This window comes from Eulemur rufifrons, chromosome 24, assembly GCF_041146395.1.
Source record: "Eulemur rufifrons isolate Redbay chromosome 24, OSU_ERuf_1, whole genome shotgun sequence".
Lineage (NCBI taxonomy): Eukaryota > Metazoa > Chordata > Mammalia > Primates > Lemuridae > Eulemur > Eulemur rufifrons.
This window is the reverse complement of record NC_091006.1, coordinates 5571256-5594494: the sequence shown is the minus strand read 5'-3', so window position 1 is coordinate 5594494 and position 23239 is coordinate 5571256. Positions and strand designations below refer to the sequence as shown.

The 23239-nt window shown below is 36.2% G+C and overlaps 1 protein-coding gene across 1 annotated transcript; it reads left to right on the top strand.

Annotated features, from left to right (window-relative positions):
• Positions 1-1932: 1932 nt before the first annotated feature.
• Positions 1933-23112, top strand: LOC138374932 (zinc finger protein 420). The gene is made up of 5 exons (XM_069458141.1): positions 1933-1982; positions 6298-6393; positions 8438-8493; positions 9724-9850; positions 21182-23112. Exons 3-5 carry the CDS (start codon positions 8485-8487, stop codon positions 23110-23112), a joined length of 2067 nt encoding a protein of 688 aa, XP_069314242.1. The 5' UTR covers positions 1933-1982; positions 6298-6393; positions 8438-8484.
• The last annotated feature ends 127 nt before the right edge of the window (positions 23113-23239 follow it).

Sequence of the window (23239 nt, the reverse complement as noted above, 5' to 3'; positions counted from 1 at the left end):
CGGGGGGAGACGCTGGGACCACTCCGCGCTCGCACTCTCACACCCGACCTCCCAAACTGAGCACCCGACGCCTGCGCACTGAGCGCCAGCCAGCACTCCCAGAAATCTCCGGGGCGCGGCCGTTGGAACAAGCGGGTTCCAGAGGCCAGGGATATGATCCCGGCGGAGGGTGAACGGACCCGGCCTCCTCCCGCCCTGGCCGGCCGTTCACGGCCTTCCGTCACTAGACTACATTTCCCAGAGCCACCGCTTCCGAACACGGCTCCATTTTCGTTTGCTCGCGAGATTTGCGGGCCTCGTGTCGGAAAAGGCCGCTTCTGCAGAGGAGTTTGGCTCTGCACCGCTGGGCTGGCAAGCTCGAAATCGGGCTTGGAACCCTGTCGCCAGATCTTGGACCCTGAACTGCCCCTCTGTTGAGGTGAAAGTGTCCGTAGTGCCAGAGCGGAAATGTATGGAGGGAGCGACGCTGGAATTACGTATGTGGCCGCATCTCCAGTTTGGTGTGCGTGCTACAGCCTGCCTGGTATTGGTGACTGTATGGAAGACTGGGCGTGTGCAACTGGGGGTTTGTGCATGATGAGCGTTTGTGTGAGTGAGAGTTGTTTGTGACCGTGTCGTGTGCTTACCTGATGGAGGATGTACTTATGTGACTGTGATTGTGTATGTACCGCGTGTATAATTGGGACTTGCTTGTGACTACGAAAGCAAACCCCAATTATAGACGCGGTACATATGTTGTGACAGGGTGTGCATGTGCTTGTGTCACTTTCAGGTTGTGTATGTGCCTGATACCAAGTGACTGGTATTTGTCTGTGAATTTGAGATCTATGACAGTGTTGCTGTGACACGGTGTTTGGTGTTACACGTTTCCTTGACCTTGTACTTGGTTTTATGACTCTCTGGGTGACTGTGTGCGCGTGCCATGTGTGTGACTGTGGGGTTGTGTGTGTCGTTTTTATGACTGAAGAGGGTACAAGTGCTGCTGTCCGAAGGGTGTTTTCCACAGCATGTGTCTCTGACAAGGTGCTTGGATTTGATTGTATGCCTTGTGCTTGGATTTTGTTTAAGACTAACAGTGTAACATAACTTGGTGATTGTGACTCTGGCTGTGTTACTGTGGAAATGTGATTGTGTGTGACTTTGTGTGGTCATTTGTATATTTTATACACTGTGACCTTATGGGAGTTAGTGGGATACAGGAGTAAAATTTCATTTTGATATTTCTGGGGTTCATTCTGGGGCTGAGTGTGCCAATGGATCATAAATCCCATGTGGCTTTGTGTGCTCCTTTGAGGACTTAAGGACTTGACTTCTTTCTGTTTTGACCACAGTGGCCACCCATTCACACATGGTCTGTATTGCTTCATTTCTGCATCCATCCTCGGTTTACCTTGGGAATTGTAGTTTAAGTTCATTGCTGCCTCCTGATGTCCTCTCACCTGCTTCCAGGTATCCTTAAGGGGATTGGATGCAAAGAAGTGGCAAACAGGAATTAAGTTAGAAATTTGAGCCCCTGAGTAAAGAATAGGAGTTATTTCTGAGCCACAGAAATGGTCTTGAGATGAGAATTTTAGGGCTGATAGTACCTTCAAAATAGGACACTGGAAATGTAATGGGATTCCAGGAGTGGGACTATTCCAGAGGGAGTGCTTTAGGAACCAGCCACACAGTTCAGAACCTGTAGCACTCTACCGTAGGGCCATGTCTCCAGTGGACAGCTTTGAATCCAGAAATAAATTCTAGCCCAAGACAGCTGTGGCGTTGGCCCTTCTTTCTGATACAGAGGTGCAGGACTGTTCAGTTTCCTTCTGACTTTTTATATTAAATGAGGGGTAGGTTAAAGGAGTACAGGAAGAGGGTATGTTCTAATTTAGAGTATGCCGCAAGAAAGGCCTAGTATCTCATTCATTTTCTTTTTCTGAGAGTAGATTCCAGAAGAAAAAAGAATGGCTGTTGTTAAACATTCAATAGCAAAGTTTGAGGTAAGTGTTTCCTCTTTGTTTCCTGAAATGCGTTTGCTTTTTTAGGACACAGCAATCTTTGTTTTCTTTCTGAAATTTCCTACCTAAGGCTTCTCAATTGATGGGAGGGGCAAGGCAATCTTTTGTAGGTTGGGAGCAAGGAAAACATGCAGTTGTGATGGATGCTTCCCAATAGGAAGAATGGATTTGAAACTCATGGATTTCAAAAGGAGAGTTCCATTGTGGTTTTGCTGACACAGCAACATTCTGGTTTGTTTGTTTTTATTTTTTTAGCTTTTTATTGAAATTTTCAAATGTACACAAAAATATAATGAACTATCATGTGCCCAACTCAAAGTTATCACTTTCCAATCTTGTTTCATTTATTCTGACTTCAGTTCAAAATTCTAATTTTTCTTTTGATTTCTTCTTTGATTTATGGGTTATTTTTATGTGTGTTATTTTGTTTTCAAATATTTTGAGGATCTTCCAGAGATCTTTTATTAATGATTTCTGATTTCATTCCATTGTGTTTATAGAATACACTTTGTATGACTTGAGTTCTTTTAAGTTTATTAAGATTTGTTTTATGACGCAGAATTTGGTACATCTTAGTAAATTTTCCATGTGCACTTGGAAAGACTAATTCTGCTGTTGTTGGGTGGAATGTTCTATAAATGTCAACTAGGTCAGGGAAGTTGATAGTGGTATTTAAATCTTCTATACCTTTACTGATTTTCTATTTGTTGGATTTATCTCTTTCTCCTTGTAGTTTCTATCAGTTTCTGCTTCGTGTATTTTGAAGCTCTGTTATCAGGTACATAAATGTTTTAGAGTTTATGTCCTTCTGATGAATTGACCCCTTTATCATTAGGAAATAGTCTTCTTTATCCCTGGTAATATTAATTGCTGTCAACATCTACTTTGCCTGCTATTTCATGTAGGCACTCCAGCTTTCTTTTCATTAGTGTTGGCATTGTGTGTCTTTTTAAAATCCTTTTATCTTTAACCTATTGTGTTTTGATATTTCAAGTGCATTTCTTGTAGGCAGCATATTGTAGGTCTTGTATTTTTACCTGATTTGGTAATTTCCATCTTTTAATTAGTGGGATTATTGATATGGTTTGGTTCAAATCCATCCTCTTGCTATTTGTTTTATATATGTCCCATCTGTTCTTTGTTTCTTTTTCTCTCTTTTCTGCCTTCTTTTAGAAATTGAGAGAGACAAAGAGTTTCAAAATAACAATATCAATCATATAAATACAGAAAAACAATCAAGACCTCTTGGGGTTTAATAGGATATAACCCACTAGGGATCTAGAATCAAATTACTGTGTTTTTAATACAGTAAAATAACACGTCTCATATGGTTAAGCTACTAACTTGAGGCACAGGCTCATTTGTTTCATCTTGCTTTCCACATTTCCACGAAAGGGATTGCTTTTCCTTCCAGTTTGATTTAATTTTGTTTTAAAATTACATAATACATTTACGTATTTCCAAAATCAAAGCTATAAAGAGAGCAAACTTTCCTGTCCCTTCCACCCTTTTCTTTCTTCCATTTATAGATATATAGATAACTACCTGTACTTCTGTTTTTTTCTTCTATTTTTCTTTTAAATGATATATATGTTTATGTATGTGTTTTTGTGTGTGTATGTGTACAATTTTCATTCTCTCCATTCTTTTTTTTTTTTCCCTTAAAGGTGAGGTCTTGCTCTGTCTCCCAGGCTAGAGTACAGGGGCGAACTTATGGGCTCAAGCGATCCTCTTGCCTCAGCCTTCTGAGTAGCTGGAACTACAGGTGTGTGTCACCACCATACCTGGCTTATTCTCTCCATTGTTAATTAAAAGGGAGCACTCTGTGTACACCATTCTGTAGTTTCTATTTTCATTTTCACACATCTTATATATCCTGGAGATCACTCTATAGAAGCCTATAGAGATCTTCCTCACTTCCTTTTAGAGCTGTATGTTCTATTGTGTGGGTGTAATAGTCTGTTTAACCAGTCTCCAATGGGTGGGTATTTGTTTTTCTCCAATGTTTTACCATTACATAATGCAGTTATCAATAACTGTGTATATAGTTTCTATTTGTGGAAGTTTATCTCTGGGGCAAATTTGTAGAAGTGGCTTACTTTTAGTTTATTTTAGTGCTTTTGGCATAAGTTCTACATGAAACTCTGAGTAAAATGGAATTAATTTGATAATACTTTATAAATTTTTGTGTATCTATGTTCATGGAGGATATTGACCGGTAAGTCTTTTTCTTGTAATATCTTTGTCAGGTTTTTAGTATCATAGTTATTTGGCCTCAAAATGTAGAAAACAGTGCTTTTTCCTTTTTCTATTTTGTGAAAAAGTTTGTGAAAGAATAGTATTATGTCTGCCTTAAATGTTGATGGAGTTTACTGGTAAAGCCAGCTGAGCCTTCTCTGTGGGCAGTTTTTGTTTGTTTGTTTGTTTTTACTACAAATTCAATTTCTTTAATATTTATGGGGTAATTTATGTTTTCTATTTCTTCCTGTGTGATTTTTGGCAATTTTTGTTTTAGGGAATTTGTCTATATCATTCAAATAGCCAAATTTATTGGCATAGAATTGTGTTATCCTTTTTAATGCCTATAAAATTTGTAGTCCAATGTTGTATTGGTAATTTTTTTTCTTCATAAACTTGCTAGGGGGTTATAAATTATATTAATCTTTTGAAAGAACTACTTTTTTAGTTTGTTGATATTTTCTATTATAATTTATTTTATATTGTGAATTTTGTGCTTATTTTCCTTATTTGTTTTCTTCTTACTTTAAGCTTCATTTGCTCTTCTTTTTCCAGTTTCTTAAGGTGGGAGCCTAAATCATTTTTCTAATATAAGCATTTAGAACTATAAATTTTCCTCTAAATACTGCTTTTGCTGCAGTCCTCAAAATTTGATGTGCATTTCCATAGGCACTCAGTTCAACATATTTTCTAATGAATGTCTTTTGTGATTTATTCTCTGACCCATGGGTTATTTAGAAGTGTGTTTAATTTCCAAATATTTGGGTATTCCTCTAAACCTCTTGTTATTAGTTTCTAATTTAACAATATATGGACAAAGAGCAGAGAATATACTCTGTATAATTCAGTTTTTAAATACCTTTTTTTTTTTTTCTTTGAGACAGAGTCTTCTGTTGCCCGGGCTAGAGTGCCGTGGCGTCAGCCTAGCTCACAGCAACCTCAAACACCTGGGCTCAAGCAATCCTCCTGTCTCGGCCTCCCGAGTAGCTGGGACTACAGGCATGCGCCACCATGCCGCCTGGCTAATTTTTTTCTATATATATATATATATTTTTTTTTTTTTTTTTTTTTTGAGACAGAGTCTCACTCTGTTGCCCAGGCTAGAGTGAGTGCCGTGGCATCAGCCTAGCTCACAGCAACCTCAAACTCCTGAGCTCAAGGGATCCTCCTGTCTCAGCCTCCCGAGTAGCTGGGACTACAGGCATGCACCACCATGCCCGGCTAATTTTTTTTTTTATATATATTTTTAGCTGTCCATATAATTTCTTTCTATTTTTTTAGTAGAGATGGGGTCTCGATCTTGCTCAGGCTGGTCTCGAACTCCTGAGCTCAAACGATCCGCCCACCTCAGCCTCCCAGAGTGCTAGGATTACAGGCGTGAGCCACCGCGCCCGGCTTCTATATATATTTTTAATTTTCCAGCTAATTTCTTTCTGTTTTTCTTTCAGTAAGAAGGGGAGGTGGGTCTTGCTCTTGCTCAGGCTGGTCTTGAACTCCTGAGCTCAAACCATCCGCCTGCCTCGGCCTCCCAGAGTGCTAGGATTATAGGCCTGAGCCACGGCGCCCAACCTAAATACTTAATGACACTTATTTTATGACTCAGCATCTGGTTTATTATGATGACCTTTACATGTGCAGTTGTTAGTGAAGAATCTGTCTCCTGCCCAAATCCTATGTGTTAGCTCTTGGACTTCACCAGCAGCAACCCTGGCAGGCCACACAGGGGAAAGTTGGCCTCCCCACAGCTGACTTAGTGCACATCTAGTGCATTGTAGTCTCCAAAAGGAGTTGCAGTCCAGGACTCAGGCCTCCCACACCAGCCATGCTTTTATGTATATTTACATTCCTAGCCCAGGTACCTCCATTGGGAGGCCTCTTCATCAGACGCCTCTGCCAAGACATCCTTATTTAGGAAGGTGGAGGGAATACCTTGAAGACAATTTTTCTCTACTCTGACTTACTATTCAGTAGTTTTCTACTCCTAGCCCTTCCCTCATCTTCCTGTCTCCTGCTCCCAATCCATAAAATAACAGGAGCCTTTTGTTCTGTGTTCCCTCAGCAGTGAGGTGATTTCCCACGTCTGCACTGATCCACCTGACCTTGTGCTGTTCTATGCGGGGAAGCGAAACAGTGGAGGACTCAGCGCTTTCTCTAGGTTAGCCTCTTATGTTAAGTGATAAGTAAGTCATTAAACGCTTGTTGTCTTAATCAGCTATTCTGATACCTTGCAGCTCAGTGCTCTCCAGCTCAGCTCAGCTGTTGAGAATTGGGTGTGGTATTCTATATGTGTATCAATTAGGTCAAGGTACTTGATATAGTGGTGTATAACTCCTTTATATTGTTACTGATTTTTCTGTCTACTTGTTCAATCAATTACTGAGCAAAAAGATGTTAAATTTCCAACTCTGTGGGTTTCTGTCTTTTTTCTTCAATTCTGTTAATTTTTGCTTCATATATTTTGAAGCTTTATTGTTAAATCTGTACATATTTTGGATTGCTGTGTCTCCTTGATGAATCGATCCTCTGTCTCTTGTACTAATTTCTCTGTATCTTGAAGTCTATTTTGTCTTATATTACTATAGGCACACAAGCTTACTTATGCTTAGTATTTGTATGGTATATTTTTCTTACCATTTTACTTTCAACCCATCTATGTCTTTACATTTTAAGTGTGTTTCTTGTAAAGAGCGTATCATTGGAACTTGTCACTGCCTTTTTATTGGAATGGTGGGACTATTATTAATATAATTTAGTTTAAGCACTGCCATGGATGGGAGCATACATATATATATGTCTTTTAAGAAGAACTTGGCACTTTTTGGAGTTTAGGTTATTTAAATTTCTTTGCGTCCTCAGCTCTCTGATGAATTTAAATGAAATTATGATGTTTTCATCTTATCTGAATTATGTTTAGGTTGTTAGGATGGGCACAATTATCTATTGCAGATTTCTACATGTGGAAGAAGTGGAATTTTCAATTAAATATTTATTGAGGGCCTATATCAGTGATTCTCTGCAGGGGCAGTGATTCTCCCCAGGATAGTTTGGAAATATATCTGGGTACTTTTGGATGTTAAAATAACTGGGTTGAGGATAAAGCCTTCTGGCTTTTGAAGGACTGAGGTCATGGATCTAGATTAGAGGTTACCCAGATTTTTCTATAAAGGGCTAAGCAGTAAATATTTTGGGCTTTGTGTGTTACATGGTCTCTGTTGCAGCTATTCATTTTCTGCTGCCATAGTGTAAAAGTACTCAAAGGCAATATATAAATTAAGGAGTATAGATGTGTTCCAATAAAATTTTATTTTCAAACATAATTGGCGGACAGTAGTTTACCAACTTCTGATCTAGTTGACCACCAGTGCATAACAAAGAATTGTTTGTGACTTGCAAAATGAGGACCATAGCTGGAAGAATGTGTTATATTATCTGGGTCTAGAACTTCACACGTAAATCATTTTTTGCATGGTTTTTTCAAATTGCTGAATTTATCTATTTTCCTGTTATTGGGTGGTTTTACTATTATTATAGGTGCATCTTCCAGGAATGCAGCTGTGGCTTGATTGAGAAAAGATTATACTTTGTTTAAATACTGAAGTATTTTTAACCATTTCAAAAAGTCACGGTACTGACAGCAATACTAATTGCAATATTTGACTTGCCAATTAGCAATACTTACAGAAACCTTCATTTGTAGATAATGTATTTCTGTTTATTCTACACATACACATGAACAGAAACACAAATATATGTAGCCTGTATTTCAAAATTTCAAATATAAATAAAAGATATCAACAATATTTAGTTCAATATGGCCATTTTATGAATCTCAATTTGTTCACTATAAATAGTAAGCATAAGCATTTAATTATTTGTACATTCTAATGTAGTTGTGTATGATCATTAATATATTGAAATAGTAAGTTGTTCACTAGCTCCAGTTTTGACATCTATATATTATGATATCTATGAGTTTCATTTCTTTTTGTATATAGGGAGCATTGAGTTTGACTGGGATAAGAACCACCACCTCTGTTCTATCCCCCTTAGTATGTGTTTTGGGTTGGGAGCAAGAGAAGGGAGGAATAATGCAATAAAGGTAATTCTAACTTCATCATTTGTTGCTATGCAAAAAGCCTGATCTCATGGTTCTGTTTTCTCCTCCCCATCACTCCCTTCTCCTACTCTGCTTCTCTAAGATAGGAACCCAGAAGAGGACTGATCATTTCTTGCAGCTCTAAAAATCATGGCTCAGGTGAATTGATGTTTCTTTGTGCCCCCTTCAGTTACTTTTTTATAGGGTATGTGTGTGTTTGTATTCCCTATTCCTGAAGCTTCCTTCCTAACTGACTACACTCAGGAATGTGCTCCCCCGTTTATCCTATTCTTGTAAATGATAGTGTCTTTCTCTAGTGTGTCTTTCCTATCTAACCTATATTCACATGCTTATTTAACAATCTATTCAGCATCTATGGCTAGGAACACTGATGTACCAAAAGCAGATTTCTCTGATGTTATAAGATAGAGAAGGATGGCACCACACATAAAAAAAAAATGTTAACTTCTCTTTAGACCTAAGTTTTCCAGTTAGTCAAGATTGGAGTTGGTCTTGACTACGCTCATTCTCAATATGTGGCAAGAGCTATGCTTTATGAGCTTTTAAGATTAGGAACACGATTAGCGACTGAATAGAGAGAGATCAGAGATCTTCCCCAGGAATGCATGATTGAGAAATACCAACACTATGGATCATTTTGAGATTCAACATTATGTGCTGATCTTGAATGTGTAAGTTTGGATTATCTTTTCCGTGTTTCTATTGCTTAGAACAAGGAAAAGTTATATTTACGAGTGATGAATAGTAACAAGAAAGATCATCATTCACCTGTGTGGGTTGTTGAGAATTACAAACTCTGAGAACTAAGAAATACCTATGAGATTTTTGTATAACCTGAAATAGCTAAATATGAGCACTTATTAAGTCAGATATGTTCATTATAAGAAGCTATATAAAATATTTACTAAATTATTAGTGACAAGGAAAATGCTTATGATGTAATATGGTACTCTGATATAATGATGAATCTAAGCCTTCAATAAACTCTTTAATTTTATGCAAGTATTGTTTTATAACATTTTATAGAAAAATTTTCCCAATTATTTTTCTTACTCCTTAAATAGAGAAGAAAGGGAAACTTACATTTATTGAGATTTATGATATACAACATACATATTGTACAGGATGCTTGTGTATGCTATTTCTTTTAACTGGGGCATTCCATTTACTTTATTATTCCAGACTTATCTGTATAATGAGATGTTCTATATGCAAAAAATATCTACAGCAATGGAAATAATCAGGAACATGTTTGTACTTCCCACATTGTTTGCTCTGTTGCTTCCTTTGTGGGCTATTCCCCTTCATCTCCCCCTCCATTGAAAAAATATTTTATTTCCACAACTAATATTTTGCTTGTTATTTCAGAGATCAGTGATGTTCAGGGATGTTGCTATTGACTTCTCTCAGGAAGAATGGGAATGCCTGGACTCTGTTCAAAGGGATTTATATAGAGATGTGATGTTGGAGAACTACAGCAACTTGGTATCACTAGGTAAGGATATTTGCCCTTCGTATTTTGGGGTCTACCTTTGGAATGACTGGTTTCTCTGCTATTATTTCAAAGATGCTTTTTAAGTAATTAACTGAATTTCTTATTCTTAAAGGAATGGTTTGAAATTACTGGAAGTAGACATAGTCTCATAGGGCACCTTTATCTTCTCCATCCTTCAAAAAGCCTTAATGCTTTTTTATAATACCTGTCTTCCTACCATCTTCCTTGTGGATCAAGGGACTAGATTTGAATTCTGGGACACTTGGAATATTGTCAGAAAAAACAGGCTGTACATTGCTACACTTTAGATCTGCTGAAGGAACTCTAAATAATTTACAGGCCCAGTCATAAATTTTAAACATAGATGCAGAAAGGTATGGTTTTTCTGATCAGAAGAGCTTATATCATTTGTAGAGTGAATAGGAGTGGATCAGTGCATTTCACTAATAACTCAAATCCATAAACACAATCCATTACTTAACAACAAATACATTTGCTTATATATACTTGGTAGTTGAATATTATATATTAAGAATTTTACATTGAATGAATATGCTAGAATCATCTTTTATTGGAAAATAGCAGAGGATGAACCTGTGATTGTCTAAGAAATTAATGGGTTTTTTTCCTGGAGTATTTTAACAAGGGACAGAACCTGTATCAGTTAAAACTTTAATGAGTGATTTTCGCACTTAATTGATCACTTTATTCCTTGTATGCCTCATATCACTGGAACATAACTGTCTCTTGATACTTCATTCCTTTTTTCTTCTGAAAGCTTTAGGAAGTTATTGATTGGTATACTCCCCTATGGGACCCAAGTTGTGTGAGAAAAAAGACCTATGACTTGAGAAGGAAAGCACGGGCTTTTCAGCATGATCTCCCTAAGGAATCCCACCTAATCCGTACTTCTTCCTTTCCCTGTTGGTTTTTTTTTATAATTCTTCTCACTTTCAAAGGAGGAATGTCTTCTCCACTCACAGAGAATGAACTGTCTCTCCCTCTGAGACGTACTTTTGGTTTGCATTAAATGTTGTGTGTGAGATTTAAAAAAAAAGAACAAAGGAGGAATGGCTTTTCCTTTTCCCCAGTGACAGTGCTTTTACATAAACTTGGGAGTCAATTCCTTTGCAGACTGTTTTGCTTTTATAAATTTAGACTGATATCATTGTCTTCATTCTTTAAAATATGTTCATTTATTCAAAATATATTTATTGAGGGTCTGTTCTGTGCCAAGGACTATAGTAAACATTGGAGAAATAATGATCTCTTAGATAATGTTCCTAATGTATTGAAACTTAAATTCTAACAGGAGAAATACAAAATAAGGAAACAAAAATATATGTATATGTATGTGCATGTATATAAATATAATAATAACAGGTAGTGATAAGCAGTATGAATAAAGGTAAAGAAGGGTAGGCAAAGAATAATGGGGAGTGGGAGTAGCCTGTTTTATATACGTAGATTTTAGCATAGCCTTTCTAAAAAGGTAATATTTGAACAAAGATTTCACTGAAGTAAGGCCATGAATTAGGCCAATATCTGGGGTACCAGTATTCTAGGCAGATGAAGTAGTACATGTCAAGGCCTTGGGGTGGGCATTAACTTTGTAGGAGGAATAGAAAAACATGTTTAGAGAAAAGTGAATAATAGAATAAGAAATATGGAGAGAGAATAAAAAAAAAAGGACTTGAAATTTTATTCTCTAAAGTGGTACCCTTTGACTCCTGTCTGAAGCAGATGCAAATTTTCTCCAGAGGAAAGTAAGAGGCCTTTAGAATTCTCACAAATTAAGATCAACAAAAGGTGAGCTCACAAAGATCATCAAACCCACAGGAAATAGGTCACAGATGAGTGATAGATAATTTGAAGCGGCAACATATTACATGGCAAAAATCTGTATTATTGGAATGATTAGATGTAGATATAAACTACTGGTGAAATGTTTAAAGAATAAAGAAATTAAATCACAAAAATGACAATAGATTTTCATAAAGGAACAGATTTGAAAGAGAATGAAATAGATTTTTTTCTATTCTTTTTTAAAAATAATCATTAAAAGACTGACAAATTTGGCTGTATGAAAATTATTCTGTTTATCAAAAGACATCATAAAGACAGTAAAAGACAAGCCATGAATTGAGTGAAGATATTTCCAATGCATACAGGCAACAATGGAATGAGTATCCAGAATATAAAAAGCTTCTACAGATTGATAAGAAAAAGGTAAATAACAATATTGAAAAATCCAGTAAAAGATATTTATTTACAGGCAGTTCAAGGAAAAGGAAATGCAAATTAAAACCACAATAATATAATTATTTCATATGCAGTAGATTGGCAAAATTTAAGAAGTTTGACAGTGCCAAGCATTCCCAACATTTAGAGGCAGAAGTACTCTATACCTTGCTATTGCTAATAGCCAAAAAATGGTTAACAACCCAAATGTCCATCATCTCATGAAAGGATCAATAAAATTTGGTATATTCTTACAATGGAGTATTATTCAGCATTAAAAAGGAATGAAGCTCTGATACATGCTACACATGAATGAACCTTAAAGTGAAAAGAAACCAGACACGAAAGGCTACATATTGTATGACTGTATTTATATGAAATGTCATCAGCAGGCAAATCTATAGAGACAGAAAGGTAACTGGTTACCCAGCACCAGGGATCAGGGAGGGAGGGGCAGGAAGCGAGAATGGGAAGTGCGGAAATAGAAGTGACTACTAATAGGCACAGACAGCATTTCTTTTGGGGTGATAAAATGTTAAAAAATTAGATTGTGGTGATTGTTGCACAACTCTCTGAATATATTAAAAGCCATTGAATTTTGCACTTTAAATGACTGAACTCTTAAGTGTGTGAATTATATCTCATGGAGCTGCTTTTTTTATTTTTAGGTGGTCTGTGTATACCTTACTGATGGCAGTATCAATTGATATAATCACTTTGGAAAACAATGTGGAAATGGTTTCCAAATTTGTATGTACTTTAGAAATAGCTGGCGTCTTTTTAAAATTCCAGAGGCCAGGCACAGTGGCCCAGGCCTATAATCCAGCACCAGTCTGGGAGGCCGAGGCGGGAAGATTGCTTTAGCTCAGGAGTTCAAGACCAGCCTCAGCAACAGGAAGACCCCATCTCTACTAGAAAAATTAGCCGGGCGTTGTGGCACATGCCTGTAGTCCCAGCTACTTGGGAGGCTGAGGCAGGAGTATCACTTCAGCCCAGGAGTTTGAGGTTGCAGTGAGCTATGATGATGTCATTATGTTCTACCCAGGGTGACAGAGCGAGACTCTGTCTCAAAAAAAAAAAAAAGAGAAAAACAAAATTCCAGAGGCTAGGCCACACCTCAGACCAATTAAATCATAATCTCTGAGCATGGGATGCAAGTACCACTATTTGTTTTTAAAGTCCCTAAGTTCAAATATTTAGACATGTTTGATAACCACTGTAATATGGTATTATCTGAGAATTTATTTTATTGAATTTGAAGGTTCACTTCATTTAATTGTCATTACCAATATGCTTGGATTTATTTCTCATCTATTTTATGCTTTTTGTTTCCTCTTTTTATGTTCTAGGTCTTTTTTTATAATTGTCTTTCCTTAATCAGGATGAATACAGTCTTGTTTTGTTTTGTTTTTTTTGCAACTCCATTTTCCCCTTGCTTGTATAGAAGACTAAAAGTATTAATATATAAAATCATACAGTATTTATATACTTTTAAAGATTATCTTTAAATTTTTATCATATGCACCTAATTCCTTTTAATGGAAATGAAGTTTTGTAATTTTTATTAATCATAATGTTTGGAAAATTACACATATTTAATGAATATTAGATATTTTAATGGATATTAAAACATTTATTTAATCCACATATAATTTTTGGTTTTCATTCTGCTTTTCAGAAGTCTTGGAATAAACTGTATGCCCTATCCACACCCCTAGGATTTCAAGGCCAACAAGTTGAATAACACAGTTATGAAGGATAGTATCTCCCATGAAATAGATTGGTGACCATTGTGGGCAATGAATTGAAGTTCTAAGGAGAGATGAGAAATTGACATCCCTATGTCAGATAATATATTCATTGTCACAGAATTCTTATCAGAAGTGTACGAGCAATGTGCAACTGTGCTCTCTTTTTATACTTTTACCAACAGTGGATATTATCACTTAAAAATATCATTGTCATTTTGTAGATAAAAAAATGGAATAGCTTTTCTGCCATTACTGGTGAATTTAAATATTTTGAGGGTATTTCTGCTTGTTTGATACTTTAATTATTACCATTATTGCTTGTGTCACTTTACAGATACATACTTAATTTAGCAAAGGCAAAAATTCATGGCTATCTTCCCCCAAGATAATATAAACGATATTAGAATGCATTAACTTTGATAAATTTCTCCAATTTAATGTTATTGTTGTATCTTAGAGTTCTGTTTAACCTCCAAAATGGGCATAATTTTTGTTTCATAATGACAGTGTTTGCTTGTGGATTTATTCACATGATTATCCTTTTATTTGCATGTTATTCTATCATACATTCCTTCTGGGATCATTCTATTTATCATGAAATACACTGGGAAGGCTAATTGTTAGTAAGTGCTCTAAGTTTTTATTTTTTTGTTGTAAAGTAACCTTGTTTCACTGTCATTCTTGCCTAATGATTTAAGTGGGTATAAAATGCTATACTATTATCTTTTTCATAGCACTCTGAAGATATTATTCCACTGTCTTCTGGCTTCTATTGTTGCTCTTGAGAAGTCTGACATCTGTTTCATTGTTGTTCCTTTTGTAAGTAATCTGTATTTTCTCTGGCTGCTTTTAAGATTTTTTTCATTAAGATTTTAATGTAATTGATTTTATTGTTTCATTTCTAGTTTTTATATTTTCCCTCTCTCCCAGATTTTTTTTTTTCTAAACTGGTCCCTTTTTCATTGTTTTTATCTTACATTTTCATGTATTTCCTGCAGTTATATTATGTGTCATACAATTCCAGTTTCTGGGGAACAGGTCTAACTTTGCTTCTTCTTGCATGCATCGGGGCCCTTGTGTAATGATGAATTATCCACAGCACTTTATTTTTCCTCCTTTTCATTGGGCATCCAGGCCAAGACTGAGACATTCCTTGTTATTTTCCTTTTAGGTTGGATGGATTTTTTTTTTCCTTTTTCTGAATTTTAGGCCTTGGATAGTTCCAATTTTATAGAGAGGTTTAGTCTTAATCCCTGCTCTTCTATGGGTGCAAGGCCTTGTCTCTTGAATTTTTCAGACCATTAAGATACAAACAGCTGGGAAATTAAAGTCAGCAAATATCTTGAGCATAGTTGTAACTTCAGAGCATATTTACTGCTTTAGTTTCTGGTTCTTCATTTTAGCACCTTTGGATCTTCTATACTTTCTTTTAAGCTTGGTATACTTTTAAAAAGACATTGTCATATTTTATCCAACATTTATTGGTGTTTTTCAAGAAATCTGTTGCATAATTTACATATTAACAATATTGAATCCTTCTATTTTTGAACATGCTAAATCTGTTTTTCTTTTTATGCTCTCTGTAGAGTTTCATTGTTTTTTCTTAAAATGTCTTATACATTTCTTAAGCAGTTTCCTCAGTACTTCATAAATTTTGTCTATACTATGGATAGGAATATTGTTTTATAACATTTTCTAAATGGTTAATACTGTTATATATGACCAAGTATTGATTTCTGTAAACTGGTGATAACCTTATAGAACTAATGGTTTTTCAGGAGATGATATTGTATTTCTAGGTAGACAGTTTTGCTGTCTACATACAATTTGTTGTCTCTTTTCTGTTTGGACCGTTTAGAGAAAAAACCTATATTTAGTAGATCTTCTAGCACAATTTGAAAACAGTTTCATTTTTGAAACTTTATTGTCAGTCCTTCTAATGTTTAACTATTACATATATTTCCATAGGCATCTGGTAAATACACTTAATTAGGTTAAGGAAGAGCCGTTCTGGTTTTACAGAGTTTTCAATAAAAGGTCTTAAAGTATATTAATTTTTTCAAATTTCTTAAAAGAATCCTATTAATATTTTATTGTTCAAATTCTTCATGTGGGAAAATAGACTTTCTGATGTTGAACTATTCCTGCATTTGTGGCATAAACCTTATATGATCATGATGTGATACTACTTAAATACACAGCTAGTAGATCCTATGTTGCTAATATTTTGTTTTAAAAATTTCCCTATGTCGGCCGGGCGCGGTGGCTCACGCCTGTAATCCTAGCACTCTGGGAGGCCGAGGCGGGTGGATCGCTCAAGGTCAGGAGTTCGAGGCCAGCCTGAGCAAGAGCGAGACCCCGTCTCTACTAAAAATAGAAAAAAATTATATGGACAACTAAAAAAAAATATATATATATAGAAAAATTAGCCGGGCATAGTGGCGCATGCCTGTAGTCCCAGCTACTCGGGAGGCTGAGGCAGGAGGATCGCTTGAGCCCAGGAGTTTGAGGTTGCTGTGAGCTAGGCTGACGCCACGGCACTCACTCTAGCCTGGGCAACAAAGTGAGACTCTGTCTCAAAAAAAAAAAAAAAAAAAAAAAAAAAATTTCCCTATGTTTGTTCATGAGATTGGCTTAGCTTTCTTAAGGTCTCTTTGTCCAATTTTGTTATGTGAGTTAATTTAACTTTACAAAATGACTAGGGTAGATTTCCATCTTTTTAAATGTTCAACAGTAGTTATGTATGGTTGGAATGATATATTCTTTAGGTGTTTGGATTATCTTTCCAGTAATACCATCAGTCATTGGTATCTATTGCCTTGACCATTAGATACAATAGATACAATAGCCAACAGATACAAATGACCATCATCAGTCATCAGTATCTATTGCCTTTTAGAAGCATAAACGTTTAACTCAAATCTAAAATTTTTATGTAGTTATTGCTGTTCACACAGATATGTTATCTTCACAGATCATTATTTTTTTCATCTAGTTCTAATTTACTAATGAGTTGTATATAGGTTTTTCTCATAAGCACTTTTTTAAAAAATGTTTATTTTTAATTGACACATCATTGTACATATTTATGGGGTACAGTGTAATGTACGTATATACATTGTGTAATGATCAAATCAGGGTAATTAGCACATCTGTCACCTCAAACACTTGTTATTTCTTTGTGGTTAGAACGTTCAAAATCCTCTCTTCTTACTATTTTAACATACACATTATATTTTCATTGACTGTAGTCACCCTATAATGCAATAGAACAACAGAATTTATTCCTAATTGTAGCTTTGTATCCATTGACCAGTCTCTCTGCAGTCCCCTCACCACCGCCTCTAGTAACCACTATTCTACTCTCTACTTATATAGATCAACTTTTTTAGGTTTAACATATGAATGAGATCATATGGTATTTTCCTGTTGGCTTATTTCGCTTAATATAATGTTCTCTGGATTCATCTATGTTGTCACAAATGACAGAATTTTGTTCATTTTTATGGCTGAATAATATTCCATTGTGCATATATACCATGTTTTTAAAATCTATCTCCTGTTGGACACTTAGTTTGATTCCATATTGTGGCTATTGTGAATAGTACTGCAATAAACATGGAAGTGTACATATCTCTTTGACATTCTGATTTCATTTCCTCTGAATATGTGCCCAGTAATGGGATTGTTGGAGCATATCATAGTTCTATTTTTAATTTTTTGAGGAACCTCCATACTGTTTCCCATAACGACTGTAGTAATTTATATTCCCACCAACAGTGTATAAGTTTCCCTTTATCCACATTCTTGTCAGTATTTGTTATGTTTTGTCTTTTTAGTAGCCATTCTAACTGTGGTATGATGATATCACATTGTAGTTTTGATTGGCATTTTCCTTGATGATTAGTGATATTGAACATTTTTTTCATTTATCTGTTGGCCATTTGTATGTCTTCTTTTAAGAAATGTCTATTCAGATCTTTTGACTAATTTTTAAAAATTTTCCTTTACCTGAACTTTAGGCTTTGAATAGTTCCTATTTTGTTAAGAGGTTTATTTCTAAACCATGCTCTTTTGTGAGTACAAGGTCTTGTCTTGGAGTTTCTCAGACCATTAAGTTACAACCTTAGGCAATTGAAGCCAGCAGATGTCCTGAGGGTAGCTCAAATTTCAGAGCATGTTCACCTTTTTAGTTTCCCGTTTTCACTTCATTGAGGTCCCCATGGACTTTTATTTCTTTTTTTAAGCTTGACTATACTTTTCAATGGATGTTTGTCATGTTTAACCCATCATTTATTGGTGTTCTTCAGGAAATCTGTTGCACCATTCACATTTCAAGTATATTCACCCACTATCACAGTCATAATATTTTTACCCCCCGAATTCCCTCATGCCTTTTTTTGTTGTCAACCCCTTCCGCCCTCACCAACCTATGAAAACTAATCACCTATTTTTCATCCCCCTAGTTTTGCTTTTTCAAGAATGTCATATAAATAGAATCAAAATATGTAGCCTTTGGGGTCTGGCTTTTTTCACTTAACAAAATACATTTAAGATTTATCCATATTGATGCATGAGTCAATAGTTTCCTTCTATTGCTGGGTAGTGTTCCAGTGTCTGGAAGTACCAAAAGTTGATTCAGTCACCTTTGAGGGATATCTGGTTGTTTCCATTTGGAGCAATTATGGATAAAGCTGCTGTAATCTTTGGTGTACAGATGTTTCTGTGAACATCAGTATAATTACCTACTAATTTAACTACCGGACCAAATGCTAAATGTATGTTTAACTTTAAGAAACTACCAAACTTTTTGTGGTTGTACTCTTTTGTATTCCCAGCGGTGTATGAGACTTTTTGTGTTCTGTTCCTTGGTCTGTCTTTCCAACTAAAATATTCTTTTTTATATAATTCCTAGAACTATATCACTGTAGACTCCTTCCCTTATATTAAATAATTAATTTTTTCTTCTCCAACATCCCTAACATTCTGTAAGATTATAGAAACCTTTCATGTTTTATACCTGTATTAATGCCTGGGAAATGATAAAGATATTCTTCTGGGATGAATACATAGAGTTGGCCTCAAATAGATGAGTAAATAGGAGACGACGTAAGACAAAGGTAACTGTGAAGTAAGGATAAGTAAGCAAAAACAACAGTATCTTGTTTGAAAAGTGTAGAGAGAGCTAAAGAACACAACCATGCCTAGTACCTGGGAAACAGTATGTAAGGGGCAAGGCATTTAGAGAGGTATATATGTATGAATGCTCTTTTGTTTCCATCCTTAAGGAAGTGATGAGGAAGCCCTAGATTGATGGTTTCGAGGCATCTACCCCTACGGTGGGAAAAGGTTAGATTACAAAGGGACAGCACAAGGGTATTGAAGAGTGATATAAGTGTAGTGATGTTGGATACATGACTTGAATCCTTATAGGTCTGTTTCTTTTGTATGTTCTGTGATTCAGTTGTCTTGTGCCTTCATTCACCTGGTTTTTACTGAGTTCTAGATATTGCAAAGAAAAATTGCAAAATAATTTGAGGCCTTGGATAACATTATGTATCTCCAATAAAGATTTAAGTTTGCTATGGCAAACAGTTTTATTTTTTTATTTTTTTTTTTTTTGAGACAGAGTCTCACTTTGTTGCCCGGGCTAGAGTGAGTGCCGTGGCGTCAGCCTAGCTCACAGCAACCTCAAACTCCTGGGCTCAAGGGATCCTCCTGTCTCAGCCTCCCGAGTAGCTGGGACTACAGGCATGCACCACCATGCCCGGCTAATTTTTTCTCTATATATTTTTAGCTGTCCATATAATTTCTTTCTATTTTTTTTAGTAGAGATGGGGTCTCGCTCTTGCTCAGGCTGGTCTCGAACTCCTGAGCTCAAACGATCCGCCCACCTCGGCCTCCCAGAGAGCTAGGATTACAGGCGTGAGCCACCGCGCCCGGCCGGCAAACAGTTTTAAATCACCTTAATCCAAATGTTTTTATTTGAGATGATTCAAAGGTGATTCTGGCTTCAGCTTCTCCCCAGGATGCTCTGCTGTTGCTCCCTTATTCCTCATTGTAGCCCTTAGGGTTCCCTGCCAAAAGTATGGAGAGTTTATGGAAGGCCCTGTTCTCCCATTACTGTTGCCCAACCTTGTGAGACATTCCAAAACACTGTTTAGGTTTTTTCTCCTCTTAATTGCCTTTTATAGAATTGTGAGACTTCCCTTAAAGGAAAAGTGGACCCATATGTTGGACTCATTTCTTTGACTTTTCATGTTTTTCAAATTTTAGCTCACCCAACTCTTTAATTATGTGTTAACTTTCCAATGCCTTCAGTCAGGTACCTTTTATAATTTGTCCAGTCTGTATACTTGCTATCATCAGGAAGGTTAGTCTAAATTACCTAAATTCCCAGAAATGTATATTTATGATTTAGGAACTGATAATTGAGACCTGAAAATGAGAAAGAGCAAGTTTGCACAGTCTCATACAGAGCAGTCCCTGAATAACTGTAAGTTGAAAAAGGCCTTATGACTTTTTCAGAGTTGAAAGGAAGCTAGTTGGACAGATAATGAGCAAACCTGAGAAAGCTCATGGGGGGAATCAGACACATAGACAGGGACCAGACAATTGACAGGGGGAAAGGTCAAAATAATGGAAGAATTTGGGTTTTATTCTGTTTCATCTGGAAGCTATTAAAAAGGTTTAAGCAGATATAGCAAATCATGATCTGAATCTGAATCTCAATCAGTTGGTCGAAAGTATGAAAAGTAAAGATGTCCTTGCTCTTTTTCTGTTTCACTTTTTCTGTTTCTGGTGTACTATCTGGACATCTACAATTATAAAAAGCTCCCCAAGGAGTTTTGATTCCCACCAATGATTGAGAACTACTGACTTAAAATTTTTTCTTAATCTCTTCCCTTATCTTCTTAGGTGAATTTTCATTATTCTCTGATTTCTCAAGTGCTCTTTTTACATGCTAATATATGAGATGATTCTAAACTAATATATATTTTTTAAATTCTAAATAGAAATATTACTGCACCATGAAATCAGTTTAGTGGGTTTTGACTGGGTGTGTGAGTGGGTGGATATGTGAGAGAGACACAGAGATTTAGAAAACAGTAGAATAATGGAAAATAGAATAGAAAACAGTAGATATTGTTTTTTGAAATTATATATATGTGTAGTAGGCTGTGATGTGAAAGGTAGGTATTATTATAGGTAATGTTAAACAATATTTTAAACACGTATGTATGCTTGTTGTTTCTTAGGGGTAACATTTTCCTATTTTTTGTCTCTGCTATAGAAGTTGTATTTCTCCTCAATATTTTTATGTTCTCTTATTTTTCAGACTTTCCTTTATGTTGTGCAAGTAAAGACTTATCTCCAAAAAAGGATCCTTATGAAACAGAATTATCCCAATGGGAAATGAGTGAAAGGCTTGAAAACTGTAATCTTGAAGAGTCCAATTTCAGAGATTATTTAGAAGTTAAAGGCAAGGTACAGAAGCAACAAGAAAATCAGAAGGAATATTTGAGGCAACGGATGATCACATATGAAAAAATGTCCATATTCAACCAACATACTTATTTATCTCAAAATCTGAGATGTCATTCTACTGAGAAACCCTATAAATGTAAGGAATGTGGGAAAGCTTTCAGACGAGCCTCACACCTAACTCAACATCAGAGTATTCATACTGGTGAAAAACCCTATGAATGTAAGCAATGTGGGAAGGCCTTTAGTCGTGATTCACAACTCAGTCTTCATCAGAGACTTCATACTGGTGAGAAACCCTATGCATGCAAGGAATGTGGGAGGGCCTTTACTCAAAGTTCACAACTTATTTTACATCATAGAATTCACACTGGTGAAAAACCATATAAATGTGAAGAATGTGGGAAAGCCTTTATTCGTAGCTCACAACTGACCCGACATCAAAAAGTCCATACTGGTGAGAAACCTTATGAATGTAAAGAATGTGGAAAGGCCTTTACTCAGAACTCACAGCTTACTTTGCACCAGAGACTTCACACTGGTGAGAAGCTCTATGAATGTAAAGAATGTAGAAAGGTCTTTACACAGCTTTCACAACTTGTTCTCCACAAGAGAATTCATACTGGTGAGAAACCGTATGAATGTAAGGAGTGTGGGAAAGCTTTTATTTGTGGCTCACAGCTTTCTCAACATCAGAAAATTCATAACGGGGAAAAACCATATGAATGTAAAGAATGCGGAAAGGCCTTTATTCGGGGCTCACTACTTATGCAACATCAGAGGATTCATACTGGTGAAAAACCCTATAAATGTGAAGAATGTGGGAAGGCTTTTATCCGTGGTTCACAACTTACTCAACACCAGAGAATTCATACCAATGAAAAGCCCTATGAATGTAAAGAATGTGGAAAGACCTTTAGTCATGGTTCACAACTTACTCAACATCAGAGAATTCATACTGGTGAGAAACCCTATCAATGTAAGGAATGTGGAAAGGCCTTTAATCGTGGCTCACTCCTTACTCGACATCAGAGGATTCATACCGGTGAGAAACCTTACGAATGTAAAGAATGTGGAAAAACTTTTAGTCGTGGCTCAGAACTTACTCAACATGAGAGAATTCACACTGGGGAGAAACCCTATGAATGTAAGGAATGTGGGAAATCTTTTATTCGTGGCTCACAGCTTACTCAACATCAAAGAATTCATACTGGTGAGAAGCCTTATGAATGTAAAGAATGTAGAATGGCCTTTACTCAGAGTTCACATCTTTCTCAACATCAGAGACTTCACACTGGTGAGAAGCCTTACATATGTAATGAATGTGGGAAGGCCTTTGCTCGCGGTTTACTACTTATACAACATCAGAGAATTCATACTGGTGAGAAACCATTTCAGTGTAAGGACTGTGGGAAGGCCTTTATTCGTGGTTCACAACTGACACAACATCAACGAATTCACACTGGAGAAAAACCCTATGAATGCAAAGAGTGTGGAAAGGCCTTTAGTCATGGTTCTCAACTTACTCTACATCAGAGAATCCATACTGGTGAGAAGCCTTATGAATGCAAACACTGTAGGAAGGCCTTTACTCAGAGCTCACATCTTTCTCGACATCAGAGAATTCATACTGGTGAAAAACCATATCAATGTAAGGAATGTGGGAAGGCTTTTACTCGTGGTTCACAACTAACGCAACATCAGAGAATTCATATCAGTGAGAAATCGTTTGAATATAAGGAATGTGGGATAGACTTTAGTCGTGGCTCACAAGTTTATACGTGAAGGATCTGATTCTTTGGGATCACTATAGAGAGCATTCTCTAGTCACTCATCCCTTATCAACAAGGAATTCTCACGAATGTAAACATAGGAGTACATTTGGCTCAAACAGGTCAGCATCAGAGAATTT

Excerpts from the sequence above, each read along its gene's own strand:
- LOC138374932 (XM_069458141.1), top strand. Across the intron at positions 9,851-21,181 it reads CAGCAACTTGGTATCACTAG|ACTTTCCTTTATGTTGTGCA; the intron begins GTAAGGATATTT and ends CTTATTTTTCAG.